We start from the raw sequence: 16,061 nt of genomic DNA on the forward strand, positions 1-16,061 counted from the left end.
TGAAAATTAAATAAAATAAAAATAATATCTTTAAAAATTTGCATAGATAATAACTTTTTTTTTAAATAAAAAGTTACTCAATAAAGTTAATAGAACATTATTTCTTCAAATGGATGAAAGTTAAATTTTTAATTAATTTTTGGTTTAAATTTCTTTTTGGTCCCTAAGTTATGGACCAAAGAGGATTAAACCTTAACTTTTTTAGGTATGATATAAGAGGTTCCTTGGACTTTTTAGAGATGAGAGTTTTTTTTTTTTTTTTTTTTTTTTCTTTTAAAAAAAAGAAAACAAAGAAAAATTAAATATTGAAATTAAAATTAGAGAAAAATAGTTAATTAAAAATTTTGAGATTGCATTTTAATTACTTTAAAATGTAAAAAAAGAAAAGATTTAACGATGATTTTTTTTATTGCTGTAATATTACTTTTTAATATAAATTAGAATAAAATTTGTTATCAAAATAATAATTCGTAAAAAATAATAAATTAGAAATAAAATATAATTTAAAAGTTTTATAACTTTATTATGATTGTTGTTATTATTATTGATTATAAGTATTTTTTATCATAATATTTTTAATTTCAAAAAATAATAATACCAAATTTGATTTTAAAAAATTATAAAGTATTTTTATTTTATTCTTTATCTTAAAATAATGAGAATTTAAATTCAATGTTTTAAATAATTTTCTATTTTTTTAACTTTCATTTTTTATTTTTTCTCCATATTTAGAAAAATAAAAAATAGTAAAAAAATATAAAAATTAAGACAGGTTCACTTGGAAAAATCATATCTCCATGGGTCTAATTGAGAAGATAATATTCTAAAAAATATATCTAAAGTTTTTTTTTCCTTTTAAAAAATATATTATTTTGAGAGAAAAAATCATAAAAAATAATAATATTTGTTTTAGATAAAAAATGGCTGAAGGGACAAACTTACAAACTCAACACAAATGGAATCGAAGGAACATTTGATGTTGTGTGCGACACTGCTCGTCTCTCTCTCTATTTCTATATCTACATATGTTGTGTTGAGTTGAAGCCTTTTAACTCAACTCAACACAGCACTTTCGACTCTCTCTCTCTCTCTCTCTCTCTCTCTCTCTCTCTCTCTCTCCTTCCTTGTTTTTGTTTTTGGCTAATTTCTAGGGTTTTGCTCTCTCTTTACTATTCCCATCAAAATTGTGCTCCCACACCATGGGGGTCTCCTTCAAGGTCTCCAAGACCGGCACTAGGTTTCGCCCCAAGTCAATTCCCCAACCGCACGAAGCCGCATCGGACAATTCCAAGTCCCAGGTAAGACCACCAATGCGCAACCGTAATTCGATTCGATATTCCTACAAACAATCATAAATTGAGTTCTGGGTCTCTCGATTAATTCACAAATTTGTTTGCTGTTCGACATGTTTTTCTTAATCTTTTTTGGGTGTTGTTGTAATCTACAAGTAAAATTGAAGAGTAGTTCCACACAACGTGTGGAACTGAGGTTTGAATTCCCCTTCGGCTGGTGTCCGACTACATTAAATGTGCCTAACTGAACTGATTTTTTTTGGTTCCAAACCAATAATTCAAACAAATTTGGGCGGATGATAATACCTACGGAAGAAAATAGAAAAACAACATTATTCATTATCAAAGCTTATTGAAGTTTCATCCAGTGTTATTTTTCGTTTCACTGAGATTATTACACCCAAAAGTAATGAAGATGTAGTTGCGCTAGGGAATTTATGGGGAGGAGGTTAGATGTGAAAATCATTGTCTACTTACAAAACTAAATTCTTCTGTTTTATCGCCACTGTACGGATACAATATAGAAAAGTAAATAAGTTGCATCATTTGATTGGATTGGATAATGCCACACAACCATACAACTAATACGTGTCTATTCTTCTGGTTTCCAGCTTTGGGGATGACATCTAAGGGAGCTAGGCTAATAATATGTGAAATTTGAAAATGTTGAGTTTTCTGGATTTAATTTTCTCAGTGAATTGGTAGATTTTTCTATTCTTTTAAAGGATGTATAACCCTGTCTTATGTTGCAATTTCGTGACCTAGAATCTTTAGTTTGACTTATAAATTCAGTTGAAAAATCAATGTAAACAATGGAATTTGTTAAAACTTTGTTTTCTTGATTTCCTTAACTATATTTATACAGAGTGGTCTTGTTGAGGCTGGTGAAAACATTGCTCAGATTCCACAGTCATCTTCATCTGAAACTCTTTCATTAGCAGGTCTGCCATCGAGTATATAGCTCACTTTTGTATAAATCCTGAGTGTTGAGGTGTTTACTTAGTTACTTGTTTTGACAGAGAGGGAAGCTTCTTTCACATTGAACCTGTTTGCAGATGGTTATTCTATTGGGAAACCTTCAGAGGTTTGTTTAAAACAACAATTAATATTTTCCTATAATTTAAGGAATGACAACAATGTGATAGAATCGTTTAATTTGACCTTATATGCATTCTTATGAAGTTAACTACTTTCAGAATTTTCAGAATGATGCAGCAAATCAAACAAAATATCAAGATTTTCCAAAGTTGTTACATCCCTATGATAGGTCATCTGAAAGTCTTTTCTTGGTAATTATCTCGGAACCATGTAATTTCTTATTCTTTCAGTTTTAAGTTTTAAATTCTAATGCTGACAATCATTGAGTGTGACAATCGACACTTTCAGCATATGTATAGTAAGCATTTTCAATCACTGAGTGGGGCATTCACCACTCTGTATTTATTTAAAATATGCATCACTGTATGCTTGTATCAAAATTCTCATGCTAGACTTTAAGATTCTTGGCTTGATTCAATCAATTTTTAATGACATCATAATTCAGTTTCATAATTTGAGTTTAGTGGCACCGGATTTGATATTTGTTTGATTGTCATCACCTTCTTTACTTGGCACCTAAATATGGAAAGCATCATTATCAATCTTGATATTGGCTGACCCCAAAAACACTATAATGGGATGGCACAAAGATGACTGCTATTTGAAATATTTCTTATACATAATCTATACTGTTATCATTATACAAACAAAATTAGGAGCTGATCCTATGTAATCAGGAATATCTATATTATATATGTATTATTAGAAACTTTTTTATTTATTTCTTTACTACATCTTTCTTATTAGAGGATATAAAATCTCTTCTATTTATTGATTGATTCATTTTTCTCAATATAAATAAAGCACCCATACTGGGTCCAAAACACACGGTTTCAGTTCAATGTTTCTCTCTTCCTTAGAGTTTGACATATACTATGCACATAATTACATGTATAATGCAGATAAAGCACTCTGAAATCAGCTCATTTATAATTATTGGTAAAAAATCTTGCATGTATTAAGCAAAACGCCCAAGTAAATTGCAAAGAGCAAAAGCCAAGGAGATTTGGTGGTCTCTAGCACGGGTGAGCTGATAGAAGGCATGTTTGGTTGAGAAGAGAAAGGGAGAACTGATGAGTTTTTGTTTTTCCTGTGGAAATGAGAGGGGACTAGGGTTTTTTCTTTTAGGCCTAACCAAGGCTCGATGTCATTTTTACTCTAAAAAAGCCCAAAAAAGATACTGCAACAGGGACCAAATTGGGTTTTGTTACCCATAAACCTTACACCTCTATCATGCATTACAAACCTGCAATTTGGGCTTCTATTCAGCTCCAGCAGCAAAAACACGATGGAGTCTTTGTTACTTCCTGATGCTGCTCCACACTGTGATGGCATTGTAGAATTGTTATTACGTGATATTAATAACTCTGACTGGAAATAGAAGTAGAACCAGACATTTGCTGTTGTCTGAGACCTTTCCTGGTGTAGCTTCACTTTCTGTGGCTTATCCAACAGATTATGTTTTTCGTAATTTTGTTATCAATTTCAGTTTGTATGTTTATGTTGAGAATTTCTTGTACATATATTCCTTTTTATATTTTATATATATATTGATGTATTTGCAGGCCATTGAGTCAGGTCACTTGCCTGGGGATATTCTTGATGATATACCTGCCAAATATGTTGATGGAGCACTAATATGTGAGGTAAGCCTTTTTATTTTTTAGATGCTTTGCTTTCAAAGTTAACATTTAGAGTTTAGTATACTTTCTTATGCAAATTTATTAAAGGGACATGAATTTTCTTCTGTACTTTAGTTTGGTTAATTGGTTCTGTTGTTCATTGGATATCATGTCTTATTCTTCTCTTTATATTGATTATAGACAATATAAAGAGCTTCTTATGTGTTCCAATATGTAGTTTTACAATTTTTCCCCACTTCACTAGTTGTTTCTTCGCATTTTCCAATTGCTATATAATATAAATTCTGATGATGCTCATTTTTTTTATAAGATTGATCTTTAAATCTATCCTGTCACTCTCCAGGTGCATGATTATCGAAGATGCTCTTTTGAAAAAGGGAGTAGTGTGTCTGGAGAAGGTTCTCCTATTGTTAGCAAAGTATGCCTCAAGATGTCCCTAGAAAATATTGTTAAGGACATTCCATCAATTACTGACAAGTCTTGGACATATGGTGATCTGATGGTAAGTATGATTCATCATTCATGATGACCAATTCCTGTAATTTTTTCATTGATCTCACTTAGCTGTGTTCACATTGATGATAGGAAGTTGAATCAAAGATACTCAAATCATTACAACCAAGACTTCATCTAGACCCTATTCCAAAGTTAGATCGGCTGTGTGAAAGTCCACTTCCTGCAAAGGTATACTGAAGTTATTTTTTCCCCTTTATGAATGTAGTTCAGTGTTATGGGCATCTTAATAGTCCTGAAGTTAATGTTACAGCTCAATTTGCCAAGAAAGCGATTGAGGAATATGCCAGAGTTTGCTGTTACTTCTACCAATAAAATTCATGGGAAGAAAGTATGCATAGATAGAGTGCAAGAAGCTTCAATTAGCAGGTTAGGCGATTTGGGAAACACATCTTCCAATGCTATTGTACAGCAGACCCATGAAAATCCATCCATGCAAAATCTTACTCCGAATGTTGCCATGGGCTTGAGACCTAAGAATTTTATACCTGATTCTTCCATCCCTAACTTTCCGATGATGTCCCATCAACAAAGATATGCAATGGCAGTTGGAACTACAAGAAGTTTGCAGGAGCAGGGACCCGTTCCTTCTATTAATTCATCCGGGGCTTCTCCTTCTGCACAAGATGTCATGATTTCATATGCTGATCATGCAAACTCAAGTGCTTCTCTTCATGGAAAAAGGGATCAAGATGGACAAGCATCACCTTTACCTAATATTGCAAAAAGAATGAGGCCTACGGCTGCTGTTGTTGAAGCAATGCAGCATCAGCAAATAGGTTCACATGTTGAATCTCTTCAAGGAACAGATATGAATTGGCAGAATACATTGCAACAACAAGCTTTGGCCAGAGGTATTCAGTATGGAAGTGGTGGCATTCAGAAGTTTCCTCAGCAGGTTTTTGAAGGGGGGGTGAACCAGGAGATGGGGGCAGTTTCCTTTTCTTCTGGTCAGCAGGGCATGAGATTGGTTGCAAAGGAAGAACAGTTTGAAATTGACAAAGTAGATAGTGCAGAGACAAACCGCAATAGGAGTGAGATGGAAATGGAAACAAACATATTAGATCCACAACAGTTACGGCTTCAGCAACGATTGCCACAGCATGCATTCATGAGACCCAATTTTCCGCAGGCAGCCTGGAACCTGGGTCAGCATATAGAGAAAGACACAAAAAAAGACGATCAGCATCAGAAAAGGAAATCAGTTCAGAGTCCTCGGTTATCGACTGGGGCATTACCTCACTCCCCATTATCTTCAAAATCAGGTGAATTTTCCAATGGTGCAATGGGACCAAGTTTTGGACCATCTTCAATGGCTGCTGTGGGAACAGTACAGAAAGACAAGACTGCAATGGTCTCAGTTCCTACTACTGTTGGAACTCCATCTAGTGATTCTACGCAAAGACAGCAGCAACAGGCACAACTAGCTGCAAAACGAAAATCTAATTCCCTTCCTAAGACTCCAGCCATGAATGGAGTTGGCTCTCCTGCTAGTGTTGGTACAACCAGTGTCCCACTGAATGCAAATAGCCCCTCAGTTGTGACATCGAGTTTGGTTGATCAAGGCCTTCAAAATATGCTTGAACGATTCTCTAAAATTGAAATGGTGACAATGAGGTATTCTGTTTTGAATTTTAAACTGCATCCCAATATCTTTTATAATCCAATATTTCTGATATTCCACAGATTTATTCCTAGAAAAATAATGCAAATATTCTGTGATTGCGTAGCTTCGACCAATATTCTCTAATAATCTGATTTATTTTAATGGATTAGCCTTTGCTATTTTTTTGAAACAAATGTTGATGTCATGTTTCGTGTCGTGTTCTTACAATTATGGTACGGACTTCTTCAGGCATCAACTTAACTTTAAGAAGAACAGGGTCGAGGATTTTCAGATGAAGAAGCAAAATGCATATGTAACAACACATATAGCACCACATATTGCCAATTCAACTAATAATGAGGGAGTGATAGATGATTCGATTTCTTTGTCGAAGTCACTTATAGGTGGGAGTATGAATGCATGTAAAATGAGAATAATAACTTTATGTGTGCCTGAGCGTGTAGTTCAAGGTTTGTATCAATTTATCTATCTTCTTGGAAATATATATTTTTTCTTCCTTATCTTACATTCCATTTTTTATACAGGAAATCATGTTTCTCTAGTTCCAAGGTTGCGTACTAGGATGATAATATTTGAGAAATCTGATGGTACTGTGGCTTTGTATTACGGGGATGTTGAAGACGCTGATTACCTAGCTGCAGAGGATTATCTCCTCACTTTACCGAATACCGTAAGTTCCGCTGTAGGCATATATATGTATGTGTGTGTGTATATATATATATATATATATATATATATATATATATATATATATATATATATATATATATATATATTTGTGTGTGTGTATAATCCTTAAAAGTAGTTTTATGAGATTGAGATAAGTCAAATTTACATTGCAAGACTATGTTAAAGCCTATCCTAGATTCATTAAAAGGGGTCACCTGCCATCTTTTTATCACATCAAAAAGTCCAACATTGTTGGGTATATCGGGAAAAAAAAATCTAAGTGCCAAATTGAGTATGATAGATTGTGTGATAAAAGGGGCATGTTGTCATAATTTTGTGATATATTACTTCCTTTCACACTGGCACGGTTTATCTTGCTTCCAAATTATATATTAATTGTACTTCTCCATTGTCATTTTGGGAAGATAGTTTTTACCGATAATGTGTTAACTCTGAACATTAAGTTAACAGTTCATTGATCGTTGACATGAATATGTTAATTTCTTAATGAACTTGTTGAGAGAGAGAGAGAGAGAGAAACAAGAGAGCACAGGATGAGTTTCGTGTATTTAGACCACAATCTATAGGTGAAAAATATAATTATGAAGTATTTAATGATCTTATTTTAGGCTAATAACTTAAATATATAATCAATCAAATTAATTTAAGTATCCACCATTACTATGTTTACAAGATTCTAACAGAACTGTTAAAGTTGAGCAAGCATTTGATTTATTTATGGGATTTTTTATAAGTTCATTCCTCTGATTTATATAAGGGTTTTCTACAAGTTTATTTCTCTGATTTATATAAGGGGTTTTCTGCAAGTTTATTCCTCTGATTTATGTAACCTTTTTGTGAATCAGCATTCTGCGGATTTGCTTGCTCAACAGTTCTGTTCACAGGTATGTCACTCTATATAAAACATACATTCGTCAATTGGTTTTCTGAATATTTTAATCTTCCTATTGTAGATGATACGTGAAGGATATGTGAAGGAAGATGACCGGATCCAACTTAAACCAAACCTTGCTAACCTTCCATCGGGTAATCAATCTACTGCTCCTAATAATGCTGTAGTTGAAATGCAACAATATGGAGAATCCGTTCCTGGCCAGTCATCTAATGAAATTGCAAAACCAGTTTCTGGAAATAATGCATCCATAAACCTATCCCAGAATCTTGTAACAAACCCAAGGATGTTGCCACCTGGAAACCCCCAAGCCTTACAGATTTCTCAAGGACTTCTCTCTGGTGCTTCAATGTCTTCAAGACCACAGCAACTGGACTCACAACAAACTGTACAGCAACAGCAGCAGCAGATGCAACAAAATCAACACACACTCATTCAACAGCAGAATTCCCAGTTCCAGAGATCTCCTATGATGCTTGGGACAAATCAGCTTTCACACTTAAATCCAGTCGGACAGAACTCCAACATGCCGTTAGGTAATCACATGCTCAACAAGTCTTCAGCTCTCCAGATTCAGATGTTCCAACAACAACAACAGCAGCAGCAGCAGCAGCCACAAATGCAAAGGAAAATGATGGTGGGACTTGGAACCAATGTGGGAATGGGTAACTTGAGAAACAACCTAGTTGGGCTTGCACCCATGGGCAATCCTATGGGGATGGGAGGTGCAAGGGGAGGAATAGGAGGAAGTGGAATCTCAGGTCCAATGACATCTATAGCGGGCATGGGAAATATGGGTCAGAACCCAATGAATCTTAGCCAGACTTCAAACATCACTAATTCCATAAGCCAACAATTCAGGTCTGGATCGCTGAATTCCACATCTGCTGAAATTTTATCCAAGCTTAGATTGGTACCGACTCGAAGTATGATGGGTTCCCCTCAGTCAAACTTAGCTGGCATCTCAGGTGCCAGACAAATGCACCCTGGTCCTGCCGGTCTTTCAATAATGGGTAGGACTAATGCAATGCAACGGCCGATGGGTCCACCAAAGATGATGGCCGGGATGAATCTTTATATGAATCAGCAGCAGCAGCAGCAACATCAACAACCCCAACAACATCAACAATCCCAACAACACCAACAGCAGTTACAACTTCAACAGCAATTGCAGCAGCAGCAGCAGCAAGAAACAAGTTCACAATTGCAGGCAGTTGTTTCTCCCCCACAGGTGGGATCTCCATCAATGGGAGTTCCACCGTTGAACCAACAAACACAGCAGCAAGCAAGCCCTCAGCAAATCAGTCAACGTACTCCGATGAGTCCCCAAATAAGCTCAGGTGCAATTCATGCCATAAGTGCCGGTAATCCTGAAGCTTGTCCTGCCAGTCCACAGTTGAGCTCTCAGACCCTCGGCTCTGTTAGTAGTATAACAAACTCCCCCATGGATATGCAAGGTGTTAACAAGAGTAATTCTGTCAGTAATGCACAATGAAGTTACAGTGCCCCTCCAACCTTTGGAACCAAGCAAATGTTGAATATTTGTGCATTAAAGTATGCCGGAAATTGATAATTATTTACTTATTAATAAACATTAAGCATATTGAATAAATATGCTTATGCTTTGTAACTATAGGGGGATCACATGTCTTGTGTCTGTTGTAAATAGTTTATTGTTCTTTTTTGCACCCATTGAACACATCAGTTAAAATTTTAACGATATTTAGGCCAATATTAGCTTGTATTATATTAGCTATTTTATTTTATTTTTATAGTTTTGCTACGGATTATTCTTTAGCTATTTTATCGAACATAGTAACAAGTTATGCCTTTTTAAAGTACCTCAATAGGAAAAGCTTCTATTCGAAGCTAATGTAATCATTATTAATGAAACGGTTCGTGTTTATATATATATATTTAAAATTTATTTATTAACGTGAAGTAGCGCTGAAAGTTTTTTCTATCAATGTTTTAACTCTAATAATAACTATTTTAATTTTAAAAATTGAAATTGATATGAATTTTGTTCAAATATAATAAGATAAGTTTAACATTAATAAATTAAATAAAAAATTGAGAATAGTAAAAAAATATAAAATTTACTTTAGAAATACTCATTATACGAGAGTACCTAATATTTATTTTGGAGAATGTAACTATAGATAATAAAGAAACAACATGGAAACATTAAGCCTTAGAAAAAAAATATTTGACAAGACTGAAGTGAAAAGAAACAAGAGGGAAAAACACACCACAAAATCTTGTAACGACAGACACAATTTGTTCTGTTTTCCAGTTAAAAAAACCAGAAACATTTGAATTGCACAATATATGAAATCATGCCCCCATAATTTTTCTTTTAATTCATGCATTCCCTTTGTCTCTAAGATCATGTATGAATTTGCAGTTGTCCCCAAAATAGCACCTTCCACGGGGATAATGTTTGCACACCTGATTTATCTTAAAGCTTTCTCTGTTGGGGACCATAAATGGGTGAGAATGGTTTGCATTTGCCAAAGGTATCCTATGATGAGTGCCCATTTCAGCCATGTTAGGGTGGCAGTTCACAAACCTAGGTAGGTTTTCTCTGAAATGGGGGTCTGCATAATAGTTTGCACCAGTTTCTGCTCCTCGCACACGACCAATATCAAAAGTATTCCTAAAGTCACTTGTGTGATTCCTATGCATACTTTGAACACCAAATGATGTTCCTCCAAAAGTTGCTGCTGGATTATTTAAAATACAGTATCTTTCTTTCATTATATTGACAGATAAATCTGAATTTCGAGATGGAAATTCAGGGTTTTCTGGATTAATGACTACATTTGTTCCTTGAGGTTGATATTGTGGCCTTGTAATGTGTGAATTTGATTGACGTTGGTTCCTTGCTTCGATTTTGGAGATCCTGAACATATAACGCAGAAAGTACATGAAATTATTTTGTAATCATAAGTAGTTAGTACACTTAACAGTGGCAGTGTAGAAGACAAGATACTTTAAATCTGAAATGAAGTACCTATTTTCCTTAATATTTTTCCTCTTCTCCTTTTCTTGAATCCTTTCTTCTCTATATGCCCTAGCAAGAGATCCCCTTGAGTGTTTTTCCATCAATATTTTCTTCCTTTCTGCTTCGTCTTCCCATTTCTAATATTAGGGACACAACATATTAATCATTTAAGGAACCTTTCTCAAAGGGAAATGGCTCTCATTGAAATAAGAAGAAATGGAACCAAATGAGGAACCTGTCTCAAAGTCTTCAGCCTGTAAAGGTTTCGACCCTTAATCAGTAGGGGGTAAAGGGGAGGGAGAGGCTTTTCTCCTTTACTCCAGAGCACTTCAATCTGTTTATGAACAGGATAAGTACAAAGCATATTGTTACTGGTAGCAGCTTAAACTATACTGCTATCCAAAGAGAGATGATATACATCTTGATTGGTATTTAAAAATATACTCCAAGAAAAGGAAACCATAGCCATAAAGATTTTCTGTAGTCTGAAAGACCACTGACCAGTACCCTTGTGTAAGAGAAACATACTTTGCCATAATGTCAGTATCCATCAAAGAAAACTATCTAAATTTATTCTCACCGTAAATGTATGCTGTTGTTTAGCAGCACCATAGCTTTCTTTCACTATGCGGCCTGCAACAATCCTTTTGCCACAAGGTTGACCACTAGCACTCCTGGATGCGATGTTAAACCTGAGAAAACCAAATCTTATAAAGAAACTGGAAGATGGCAGTAATTTAGAATTGAACTTCACCAATATCATTAATCTGTCATCGCTGGACAGTACATCCAGTGACATGTATATTAGTAAGCAGTAAGCATAAAAATACTGTGCTTGTCAATCTTTATGTACGTCCTCCAAAAAGTTTCAGTGTATAAAATATACCATGTAAGGTCTTTTCCATTTAAAATGAATTGAGATAGAAAAAATGTATAAAAAAACAGCTTACATTTCATAGACATTTTGCTCAAACAAAACAACATCACCAGTGCATGCATCACCTGCACAAGCCAAAGTATTTTCAGGTTCTGAGGCATATGGACGATAAAATAAATATCTAGAGGATGATCGCATATCTAGAGGATGTTGCTAACTGCAGAAACTGTTAAATAGATATAGAAATCAGGAAAGCAAATGATACAAACAAGAAATATATTTAATATATTAACAATAGGGATACAGGTGAATGCTTAATATTAGATTTCAAAAACAGAGTACTTAATTAAAATTTTGACCTGGAAACAAAATGTTTGGAAAAAAAAAACAACTGCACTCCAAATATTCTTGTGGTTCGAATTATCACAATAATCCTTTCAAACTTATGAGGAACACGATGAATCAGTTTACATATTATGTTGATCCTAACAAGTAATCTCATAGCTTTTGGAAATGCTGCACTAAAACGGCATATTTAAAAAATCACAAGAACCCACCTTTACAATTCAACACAAAGCTAGAAGGCGGATACTTCTTCTCCCCTCCATTTAAAATCCTGAAAATCACAGAATTAGAGAAATCATACAACTTTTCTATTGTTTTGAAAAACTGCTGGTTGAAGTGTTTCACAGAAAACATCAATTACTCCAAGTGCTCCCTTATGCGTTCTATAAGTGTGTCCTTGTTTCCAGTTAGCCTCAGACCATTCTTCCTCAAATACAACTTGCATTCATCCACTTTCAATTTCTCCAACAATCCCTCTGCCAGCCAAAACAAATGACAGATGAAAATGTTCAATAGAAAAACGTAAACACTGCAAAAAACACGCATCATATTTAGTTCCATTTCCACTTCTACATAAGAACACGAAGGGTTTAAAAGAAAGATTTGAAAAGAGTAGCTAACTATTGTTAAAATCTTCACAGTAAAACCCAAAATGAAAAAAAAAAAAAAAGATTAACCTTCGATTAACTTTTGAACTTTCCCAAAATTCTCTCCATCATTTACAGATGCAGTGACCACCAACTCTTCCTCACCTCGATCCTTCTCCTCGATAAAGCTGTATACACCAAGCTACGACCAAATAAGGCTCAAAAGTTCAATTTTAAACAATGGAGTGGAATCGGTTCACGATTTTACCGCGCTTTTGCCTTGTGCTTAAGTGAGAGGTTTGAGAATTTGCTATGACTTTCTTCGAGCGACTCGTAATCGGAATCTTCTCCCGAGTCCTCCCAGTCGGAATCGGAGTCGGATCCTTCGGATTCCGTAGAGATTTCGTACAGTTCCATCGGAGAATCTTTGTTGGCCATTGGTGAATGAAAGTGTTGAGAGTTTCAGCAATACAAAGAGGAGTTGAAGAAGCTCTTGACCGTTGCAAAAGCAAGGTTTCTGGTGTGTGGGATTCAAAAACAAATAAATAAATAGTAGTTATTATTAATAATTAATAGTAATCATAAAGAATAATTAAAAAAAAAAAACAATACAATGTATAATACCTCTTTCATTTTCTTAAAAAGGTATCTAGTGAAGTTTATAGTTTATTTCTTTTATCCTCAGAATTATTTCACTTGGTTTTCTTTAGGTCCCTTCTACATAAAAACAAATAACCACGTCAAATTACGTTTTTGAATTAAATTGATTTTTTAATTATTATATAAAAAATAATAAGATTATAATCATAAAAATAAATATAAAGTATATAAACATTAAACAAGATAGTGTCATATATTAAATAATAAAAGTATATAAATTAAAATTTTGAATCATTAACTTTTTTTATCTATTGTTGTCATGTATAGCTTACAAATTTTCCACATTTTTTTCTAATATTTAAATGTAATTTTAGTTGTTATTTCATTTTTAATAAATTTTATAATATTATATTTTAATTTTATTTTTTAACATAAACTGAAATAAATTAAAATTTACTGGTATAACTCGTCCCAATTCTCACTTTGTTCTTCTCCCTTACAATCCTCATTCATTTTTTCTCTCTTAAAATCTTAAAATCTGTTTTCTTTTTATTCTTTGTCATTAGTTTTTACGGTAAACGAAGTTTATCAACATTATTGTAAAATAATGAATTTTACAAGCAGATATCATCTAATTTTCTCCAATACAAAAATTAAATAAGAATTGAGTTCTTATCTAAGAACTTCAGACAAAGAACTAGAACTGAATATGTCTTAAATTCTTTCTCTAAGTTCCACTGGTGTTTTTTAACTCTAGGAAATTCAAATTTAATTTGTTGTGAAATACTAGAAAAGAAATAAAACTAAATATAATTAAAATAGTTATTTGAAAAGTGTTGTAATTAGAGAAAATATCTACATAATCTTTTTTAAGAGAAAATATTTATAGAATTTTTCTAATTAAGAAAATAATTAGATTATTTTATTTCCTTGTTTTTTCTTAGAATATTAGATTGTTATAAATAGATGTAAGGAGAATGTAATTAACATAAATGAAAATAATAAAATCATTTTCTTTTTTCGGTTGGCATCACAAACAGTAACCATTGTTGTCGTTATTTGACTATCGCGGTTGCCATCGTAGCCAATTGAGGTCATTGATAAGGTAGAAAGGTGTGCCCAATTACGGCGATCACAACACCGAAAATCACTCTGAGAAAGAAGTCATCACGCGCTGTCACCATTGCCAACGCGTGTAGCCCACGACCCTAGTTTCGGCGAAACCCACTCCCCCCATCACAGGCAGGGTCGTCAGAGCCTCCTGAGTCCGTTCCATGGGTTGGTGACGTCTTGTTTGGCTTTTACCCATATTTGAGTAGATCTGAGTTTGAAGTTTTACTCATTTTTCTAGTGTAACCCACACGTCGTCATTGCCCCGGATAAAGTCACCGGAGACACTTGATTGTGTTCTACGTTATGTCTGAAGTAAAAGTTATTCATTTAGGTCCTAATGATCTACCCAATATGGTGGGTACCAATCAGTTGGATGGTCAAAATTTCCTACAATGGAGCCAATTTATTCGAAGGATTCTCAATGGACGTTCAAGACTAGATCACATAGATAGAGGAGGACTAGGACCAGACGACACTCTTTTCCAATTTGGGACAATAAAGATTCACTAATTATGATTTGGATGTGGTAGTCCATGATTCCTGAGATAAGTAGAAATTATATGTTTCATTTGTCTGCCAAAGAAATATGGGATAATTTGCAGAGTACTTTTTCATTAAAAAAGGATTTTACTACATGTTATGACATTGAAAGCAAGATATATAATACAAAACAAGGCTCCCTTTCAATATCAGAATATCACAGAATCTTGAATGGATTTTGGATTGAATTAGATCATAACCAAACAATAAAGATGTGTAAAACAGATGTTGTCGCACTTGCTAAAGTTGTGGAAAAAGGAAGAATCTTTAAATTTCTCCATGGCCTGAATCATGAGTACAACCCAATCCGGGTAAAAATCTTAGGAAGAGAAAAATTACCATACCTATTAGAAGTTTTTTTTTTTTTTTTATGGTAAAAGGAGAAGAAATTCTGAGAACTATCATGCTTGATGGGGGGACTTCCAACATAGGCTTTGTCATGACAACTGGAAAGGGAGTCCATAAAGGAACAAATGTTGGAGGAAAGTCATTTGAAAAAGGTACTCATGGGGACTATTGTTCATACTGTACAAGATTTGGACACACCAAGGAAACATGTTTCAAACTCTGTGGAAGAAAGAATGTTCTCGAGCGCATGGGAAACAACAAAGGGTCTACTCAAAGATGGGTAAATCATACTACCTCAAAATAGGAAGCCTCCAATCTATCTAGTCCTTCACAATCTAGTCCTTTACCATCATCAGATCTTGATATGAAAGTTATAAGGAGGAATTTGAGCGCTTGAAAACAATGGTTGAATCAATTAGTGTGTTGAGTTTTGTAATTGTGATATTTGTCAGTTGTCAAAACACCATCGTGCATCTTATCTTATTAGAAATAAAAAGAGTACTTCTTTATTTTATTTAATTCACTCAGATGTTTGGGGTCCTGGGATCCTATCATAGAATCTATTTCTGGAGCCAAATGGTTTGTTACCTTTATTTATTATTGTACACATGTCACGTGGACATACCTTATGAAAAATAAATCAGAAGGTTTTCAAATTTTTGTTAATTTTTTCATCTTGTCCAAAATCAATTTGGAAAAATATCAGAAGAATAAGGTTTGATAATGGTATTGAAGAATAAGGTTTGATAATGGTACTGAATATCTGCATCATGAATTTATCAAATTTTTGTCTTATAATAGTATTAGAATTAACATGTGTAAACACCCCTCAACAAAATGGGATTACAGTTAGTTCCTTGTTCTCCCCTAATAACGAGTCTACCTAATT

General features: G+C 33.9%; 2 protein-coding genes across 4 annotated transcripts; one reads left to right on the plus strand and one right to left on the minus strand.

Annotated features, from left to right (window-relative positions):
• Nucleotides 1-937: 937 nt before the first annotated feature.
• LOC106774088 lies at nt 938-9,487 on the plus strand. 3 transcript variants are annotated; one of them, XM_022786340.1, is made up of 13 exons: nt 938-1,298; nt 2,158-2,233; nt 2,312-2,376; nt 2,489-2,581; nt 3,956-4,036; nt 4,377-4,535; nt 4,619-4,717; nt 4,800-6,163; nt 6,402-6,622; nt 6,698-6,843; nt 7,709-7,747; nt 7,817-7,889; nt 7,986-9,487. In XM_022786340.1, exons 1-13 carry the CDS (start codon nt 1,200-1,202, stop codon nt 9,248-9,250), a joined length of 3,780 nt encoding a protein of 1,259 aa, XP_022642061.1. In that variant the 5' UTR covers nt 938-1,199; the 3' UTR covers nt 9,251-9,487. The 3 variants fall into 3 exon arrangements, with proteins under 3 accessions (XP_022642061.1, XP_014516407.1, XP_014516408.1); XM_014660921.2 differs by having other exon boundaries at nt 939-1,298; nt 7,817-9,487; XM_014660922.2 differs by having other exon boundaries at nt 939-1,298; nt 2,498-2,581; nt 7,817-9,487.
• A 434-nt stretch (nt 9,488-9,921) lies between these two features.
• On the minus strand, nt 9,922-13,084 carry LOC106773838 (zinc finger CCCH domain-containing protein 62). The gene is made up of 9 exons (XM_014660595.2): nt 12,840-13,084; nt 12,662-12,759; nt 12,346-12,460; nt 12,197-12,255; nt 11,713-11,764; nt 11,343-11,454; nt 10,998-11,096; nt 10,772-10,899; nt 9,922-10,660 (listed from the first exon to the last, which is right to left on the minus strand). The coding sequence occupies exons 1-9, from the start codon at nt 13,007-13,009 to the stop codon at nt 10,120-10,122; spliced, it is 1,374 nt and encodes a 457-aa protein (XP_014516081.1). The 5' UTR covers nt 13,010-13,084; the 3' UTR covers nt 9,922-10,119.
• Nucleotides 13,085-16,061: the final 2,977 nt, after the last annotated feature.

This window comes from Vigna radiata, chromosome 9 (genome assembly GCF_000741045.1).
Source record: "Vigna radiata var. radiata cultivar VC1973A chromosome 9, Vradiata_ver6, whole genome shotgun sequence".
NCBI lineage: Eukaryota > Viridiplantae > Streptophyta > Magnoliopsida > Fabales > Fabaceae > Vigna > Vigna radiata.